The sequence below is a fragment of the Humulus lupulus genome, chromosome 6, assembly GCF_963169125.1.
Source record: "Humulus lupulus chromosome 6, drHumLupu1.1, whole genome shotgun sequence".
Lineage (NCBI taxonomy): Eukaryota > Viridiplantae > Streptophyta > Magnoliopsida > Rosales > Cannabaceae > Humulus > Humulus lupulus.
Genome location: NC_084798.1, coordinates 177,749,608 through 177,757,763, shown reverse-complemented (window position 1 = coordinate 177,757,763; position 8,156 = coordinate 177,749,608). Strand labels below are relative to the sequence as shown.

Here is an 8,156-nt window from a genome sequence, read left to right as displayed (position 1 = left end):
GTAACATAAATAGTAATGTTCTAATATCTCAAAATAACTATTAGGCATCATTTTGCAGCATATTCATAATATATTGCATTTTCACCTCATCTGACATTGCATAAAACACTCGCATCAATGAGGGCTTTTCTGCTAACATGTTGGTGGCTTTAATACATTGTTTTGCATTTAGGCTGTCAATCTTGCTTATTTCTGTATATAAATTGGCTTGCATATCAGCTACTTCTTTATCATTCGATAATGCATTGATCAGTCCTTGAAGCTTGGGGATGATTTCTGATACAGATTCTGCTAATGCACCAATATTAGCTGACATACCATCCATTACCTTTGACCTTTTCGTTTTATTACGTTGTTGAACACTAGTAGTACTCTCAATGGATCTACGACGCATATTACTAGGGAGTTGAGTATTTGAGACACCATCAAACTCATCTATTTCTTCATCATCCCCTCCATCAGCTATATTATCATCAACTCCAAATTCCACACCAATTGTATCCTCTTGTCGCATTTCCTCTTCATCATCGTCAGCATTACCAGCATTTATTTCAGTAGCACGATCTCGACCATATATTTCTGCTAGCTTGTAGTAATAAGGAAATGATTTTCCATATAATCCACTTACATCTTTACGTTTCTGTGTATTCACAAAACAATGCAATCACATGTTCTCATAAATAACAGACATTAATATATATATGATTATATATAAATATATGTCAAACTATATTGTATTTACCTTCACCCACTCATCAAATCAACTTTTTTCACATAATAACATCATATGCTCATTGTCCCAACCAAAACCACTTAAAGACAACAATTCAGTCAAGCAACAATACTTTCCCTTCAAAGTTTTAATACGAGATTCAATATGAGGTGAGGCCTTCAATCCAGAATGTTGTAATTTTGTTTCTAACATAATCTCTATTTGTTGCAAATATCTATTTTTAAATCCACAATCATCCCGCCATGTAGGATTTTGGCTTAACTCTAGAAGACAGTCTATCAAAGCATTGTCTTCCATTGGAGTCCAATAATGTTTATTTTGACCTCTCCCTCTTTGACCTACATTAGAGTTAGAACTCATCCTATACATTCATATAAAACTTCTCATGAGTATAAAAACAAAACTCAAAAGAATTAAGTACTCATAAATCAATATGAATGAAATTAAACTCAAATAACTTGGACAAAAAGTATGCACATTTCAAATTAATGTATATATGTCGTTAATACATCAAAATATGATCAAAAGTGCTCAAATACAAATAGTAGAATAATAAATACTAAAAAAAATTATCCTAATCCTCTATTTGCCCGCCATGTATTCCACATTTCTTATGCCAAATTTTTTCTCCATGTGGTCCAAGAATTTGAAGACTCAACACTATTTATATAATTATTATTTGTTGTAATATGATTTTCTGGAAAACTATTCATATCATTTTCCACTGGATCAATGTTCATCTCTTTTCGAATAAAATTGTGCAACATACAGCAAACAGAAATTATACGTCGTTGTGTTTTCAAGTCATAAAAAGATGGACTTCTAAGAATCGCCCATCGCATTTTCAACAATCCAAAACAACGCTCTATTACATTCCTAGCACTTGAGTGTTTCATATTGAAGAACTCTTCCGGTGTGTTTGGAAGGTGTCCATCGTCCCAATCATTAAGATAATATCGTGTTCCTCAAAAAGGTGCAAGAAAACATTGACCATTGGTGTATCCAGCATCAACTAAATAATAATAACCTATCACCAACATAAAATAAATTTTGTTATTCGATGGAAAACTACATTGTTAGTTTGAGATTAAACTTTTATAAGTTTGCTATAATTTATTATTTTACCATTAAGGACTTTTAACCCATTTCTCCTAGTCACAACATCTTTCAATACTCATCCATCGTGTGTTGAACCTTCCCAACCTGGTAAGACATATATAAACTGCATGTCTTGTGAACAAACCCCCAAAACATTAATTGCGATCTCTCCTTTTCTTGTCCTATATCTTGGTTTATCAGCTTCACGTACATGCACTCTTATATAGGTTCCATCTAATGCTCCCAAACATTTCTACATCAAATTCATTCCACTTATTATAACAAATTTTAGTTAACAATCAACAACTAAATTTTGTAATCCATAATTCATACCTTAAACCACTTCCACCTTGGATCGATTGAGTTCTCTAATACTGGCTCAGGTGTTTTCAAAATTCTTTTTGGCAGCGAATCATTGCTTTTAAACATTCATGAAAATATTTACTAACAATTTTTCCTGATCTCTTAAAACTAAAACCAACAACACGATTCTTATGGTGGTGTGCTAACATATATAGAAACATTGCTACCATCTCCTTAATCGATACATTGCGTGTCCTTCTTAAATTTCCTCTTGTAGTGAGTATGCTACATAATTTTTGAAAAGTTTGTTTATCCATTCTTAATTGTGAAACACATTTGACATCACTTTCATACACTAAATCATGTAAGTTTTCTAATTGTCTATAGACTCTCATAATAGATAACGGATGATTGAGACGTTTTTTGTAACCTATCCATGCATAAGCGCATGTAGTTGTACATACACTCAAAATAATTTATAATAGTACAATCAAATTTTGTACTACAACAATAATCTTTTGTTTCCTTGTCAAACTTAACGAAGTCATTCATCTACAAAAAAAAAACATAAATTAACAAAATATTTTGGTATAAAAAATAAATAGTCAAATTCTCTTTTCAAAATATAAAGATAGCAATCAATTAATTAACAATATACATACATATATATACTATGTATATATATATAAATAATTTGGTTCTCAACCATCTTTTATCATTTTCTTTTATTTTGTTATTATTTATTTTTGTTTTTTTAATTGACTTTTCTCTTTTCTTCTTGCCACTATATTGTACATAAATGAGTTGGACTTCTTTTATTAAAAAAAAAACTATTGCGCCACTTTATTTTGTTGTAACATTTTGTAATAATTAATTAAATAATAACTTTTTTTTTCAAAAAAACAAAACTATTGTTTCTTTAATAAAAATATCTTACATAAACACTATTATTATAATACAATACATTGTACTAGAAGACAAAAAAAATGAATATATACATAAATCTTTAAGAAAACAAATCAAGAAACGATGTAAATTTTCTAAATTTTAAAATGAGTAATGATATTTTATTTTTTTCCCTAGTAACTCATATATAATTCCTCAATTATATAAATAAAAAATATAATCATATATTACATATATAGTTAATATATTATTGCTAAAGAATTAATATTATTAAAAAATGTTTTTTTTCTGAAAAGATTAAAAAAAGTATTTAAGCATTATTATATATATACTAGTTTTATGATTTGTGGCTTAGTCACGAACAGTTGATTTGAACAATTAGTTTTAAAAGATTAGAATTTAATATTAGAAATTAAATAAGTAATACTTAAATATGAGATATTTTTTTAAAATGTTTGTTTCAATGTTTCAAATTTGCCTATTACTACTTTCATTATTATTATTATTTTAAAAAAAAAGTGATATGCTTTTAGAGCGTTTTAAATATTTTTATTAATAAAAGTTAATTTTCCATTATACATTAATCTCCTCACGTCAGATTTTTTATCTTTTTTTTTTTAAAACACGTTAACTACATTTTTAGAAGAAAAATAAAATGTAATAAGTACAGTATATATAATAAATAAATATTTTTAAAAAATAAATACATACAAACACTAATTTGGTACAAAATAATAATAATAATAATAATAATAATAGTAGTAGTAGTAGTAATAATAATAACTAAAAGCTATTTAAATTAATAAATTATATTAATATGAACCAAAAAATCTATCATATATACATCATCACATATATTGGACATATCAATAATATTCATACAAAGATGTTGTTTATATGCAAACATTAAACACCACCTACCATGAATACGCTTGAGAAAAAAAATCAATCATAAATATGTCCATCATTTCTCTAATAAAATAATTAAAAAAAGTAATAATAATTTAACATTCTTTTGCAAAAAATGGAACTTAAAAATTAGTTACTTATGATGAATTATAAATAATAAATTTGAATGTTAGTTAAATATTAATTATATATTTTCTAATTTTGATTTTCAATTAATATTTATGTATTTACTTTATCAATACATTATTTATAAACTATTTTAATAATAATATGAGTATATGTTACCCTAAAGTAATACTATTTTATTTGCTCATGTGTAGAGTAGATAACAATATAAAAACGAGTAAGAATAAATTTCAAATTTCTATAAAGAAAATGAATAATAATATTAATAAAAGAATGAAATTATGAAAAAAATTATTTTCCGTTCTCATAAAAATAGTTTTAAATAACTGAAAAATAAAAAATGTAGCACTACTTTAGCAACTTTTGACTAAAATTATTTAGTATTTTTTTTAGAAATGTTTTTTTTTATAAATATATATATTAACAAATATGTTAAAATATTTATAATAAAAAAGGCCATACATAATCCTAAAACTTGAATAATATTTTTCTCACTTTCCCAGTATAAAACAAAAGTATTGAGAACAAAATTAATAAATTATAAATAAGGACAAATCTCTCTAAAACACAATGCAAATAACAATAGAAAAATAATGAATAACGTATAAAAATAAATAAATAAAATATGTAGATGCCACGTTACTAATATGAAATCTTAAAAATTATTTTTCTCCAAGTAATATATATTATAAATCCATTATATATGGATGGTTATTAGTAGAAAAAAAGAAGAGGAAATTACACCTAATATGGGATTTTTTTATAAATTTTGAAAAATATGGTAGCTTTTTTTTCTAAAGTTTTTTATGGTATATTTTTTTTGTTTACATTTTTATGGGAGTTTTTTTTCCATATATTTGTAAAACTTTATTTGTATACCATATTTTATCTTTTATACTTTTTTAGTACATATTTTTTTATTATTTTGAGATTATTTTTTATAATTTTTATCTATTTGTGTTAATTTTTATCATTTATATTTGATAATTTTTTTTTTTTTATCAATCAGATGTGATAAAGCATAAAAATAAATGTATTAGTATAATAAAAATGAAATTAAAGCACTATCTCAATCATATAAACCTTTATTTATTTCCAACTAGACAAAGTCTAAAGCTTCTCTACAGTTTTTGTTCAAGAACCATCGAAAGATACAGAATGTATGTAATTACAGTTAAACACTTAATAAATTGTCTTGTAATGTAATAAAAGAAAATACAAGGCATATCCTTACAAAAAGATCAGATACAAAATAACTTGACCTCATCCAGCCACATGTAATTTTCTTGTACTGTCACTCACAATCTAACACATGCAATCTTCTTGTATTGTCACTCACAAAGGAAGCCTCTATGACACTGCAATCATTTAGCTGCTCATCGGAAAACCACTCTCTTGGTATGTAAGAAAGCCAAATGAATCGGCCTTCGTATTGAACTTCATATTTTGATTTTGAACTTCATATTTGATTTTTCTGGGTTTTTTTTTCCAAATCTGTTTAAGTAACCAGGTACCATGATGCCTGATTCATTTTATTCATATTTGATTTTTTTAGACCTAGGTGTAACCAGTTACTTTTTATTCTCATTTCTTCTTCTTTTCTTCTATTTTTTATCTTCTTTAATCAACATTTTATCCACAGTAACTGGTTACCACTATCAAAACAATTTGGATTTTTTTTTGTGATAATAATCATATGCTACTGTCCAATTTTTTTTAATGATGTGTGGTAACCGGTTACAACTATAAAAATCAGTTTTATTATTTAAGAGGTGTTGTAGTAACTGGTTACAACTATAAAGATAATTTTTATTTTTTTAAGTAATGTACCATTATCAAAATATCAACTGAATTGTAACCGGTTTCTTAGTGAGATTTGGAAGAAAATAAAATATATGAAAAAAATAAACTAAATTGATGGTGAAGGTAACTGGTTACAACTAAGTCTGAAAAAAAAATGAAAAAAACAGAGACAGTTGTGATAGTAACCAGTTACTTAGCCAGACTTGAAAAAAAATAAGATTTCTTACAAAAAATCTAAATTGATCATAATCGTAACTGGTTACAGCGAGGTATGAAAAAAAGAACCAATTGTCATGGTACCTGGTTACTTAGTCAGGTGTAAAAACAAAATCAAATCTAAACAAAATAATCTAAATAAATCGTTACTGTAACTGGTTACAGCTAGGTCTAAAACAAATCAAATATAAATAAAATGAATTAGGTGTCATGGTACCTGGTTACTTAAACAGATTTAGAAGAAAAAAAAATCAAGAAAAATCAAATATGAAGTACAAAATCAGATGTGAAAAAGAAGAAGAATGAAGAATAAAACCAGATTGCATGCCTCAGTATTTTGAAAATTTTGACAAATCCAATGAAGATAAAAATTAAATAATAATAATAATAAAAACTTGTGTAAATTTAAAAAGTAAAAACATTACCTTTCGGCCCAGGAGATGGCAGAGGAGGAACGTAGTAACCTTCTTGGTCGCGTCTCCTTCTCTTCTTCTTGGTGCAACAAACGCATAGAATGCTCAGCACAACTAAGAGGGTCCCGGTGCAAATAAGTATCCCAACCACAACCCCGGTCGACAACGATGGCGAACTTGAGGGTCCCGGTGTTGACGAGGACCTAGAAGGAGGGGGCGGGCTCCGGCTCGGATTAGAAGGTGTTGTCGGCGTGTTGGTACGAGACGGGGGCGGAGGAGACCTCGACGGAGTAGATGGAGTCGCTGGAGTTGTGGACGGCGTCGATGGTGGCGGTGGAGAAGCCGATGAGTCCGGAGGTGGCGTTGTAGTGGAGGGAGGCGAGGGAACTGGTGTAGTAGGCGTTGGTGGCGAGGGAGTCGACGACGTAGCTACTGGCGGCGACAGAGTGGTAGAAGGAGGCACAGATGTGGCAGCCGAAGGAGACGGAGTGGCTGGTGGAGGTGCGGGAGTTGATGGAGTAGTAGGCGGCGTTGCGGTTCGATTCGGAATTACCATATTGTAAACTTTTTTTTTTTCAAAATTTTCCATATTTTGTATAATTTTTTTTTTTCCCATAAATTTAGAAACTCTATATATTTTTCCCATATTTATGTAAACTTCTCAAAAAAGAAGTTGAAGATGGGCCTACCAAAATTTTATTTTAAATTTATTCAAAACAGTAATCATTATTAGTTGAGATTTTCTTACATTCTAGTTATATATGCGTCTTTATTTAAATTTTCAACAAAATATTTCTCATAAATAATAATAATCACAATAACATTAATAATGGTAATAATTACTTTTTAAATTCAAATTCTTAAATATCTGTTTGAATATTCATATGTCGATTTTTTTTTTTATATAAAAAAATGAAGTAAATTAGTTTTTATTAACATCATTTAAATTTACTTCTATCATGTATTGTTTTGGAAAGTCGATAATGAAAAAATATTCATAGAATTTAATGTTCACTATCTATATATGTGTAAATAATTATACATGGGTTAAATGTTGGGAATTGAAACTATCCATATATATGTATCATAAACAAGATGCAAGAAGATTAATTACAACTAAAGTGAAAAACACAAACACAAATCTATACCATAACATAACATATTTTCAATTTAAAAGAATTAAAAATTAAAAAAATATATAATATATTACCTGAAGGTGAAGTGCGTGTCTGGAATAACCACAATGGAAATAAAATGTAGATTTGATTGTGTAAACAAAAGTCAAGAAGAGAAAAAAAATGATGAAAGCACAATAACAATAATGAAGAAGAGAAGAAGTCGGAAGAAAAACGATAAGAAGATAAAAAAATGATGCTTACGTTAGATAAATTAGACTAATATTTATAGGGTAGAATTGTCTATTAATTTTTAAATATAAAAAATAAAAAGTAAAAAAATCAAAATACATTTTCAGCGTAATCTCATTCATTAAGGAGATGAGAGCAGAACCTTTCCTTTTCTTTTCTCCTAAATTTATGTGGGTCCCACTAGTCTTTCCCATTCCTAAAATTTAGTAAACACTTGAATGGAAATGGTTACCATTTAAGTGATTCCCATTCCCTCTAAGTAAACATGTCATTAGGCCGTTT

The 8,156-nt window shown here is 27.6% G+C and overlaps 1 protein-coding gene across 1 annotated transcript; it reads left to right on the top strand.

Moving 5' to 3' along the window:
- Nucleotides 1–6,608: 6,608 nt before the first annotated feature.
- On the top strand, nucleotides 6,609–7,070 carry LOC133785695 (glycine-rich cell wall structural protein 1-like). Its single transcript, XM_062224914.1, has one exon. The coding sequence runs from the start codon at nucleotides 6,609–6,611 to the stop codon at nucleotides 7,068–7,070; it is 462 nt and encodes a 153-aa protein (XP_062080898.1).
- Nucleotides 7,071–8,156: the final 1,086 nt, after the last annotated feature.

Excerpts from the sequence above, each read along its gene's own strand:
- LOC133785695 (XM_062224914.1), top strand. The coding sequence starts at position 6,609 with ATGCTCAGCACAACTAAGAGGGTCCCGGTGCAAATAAGTATCCCAACC.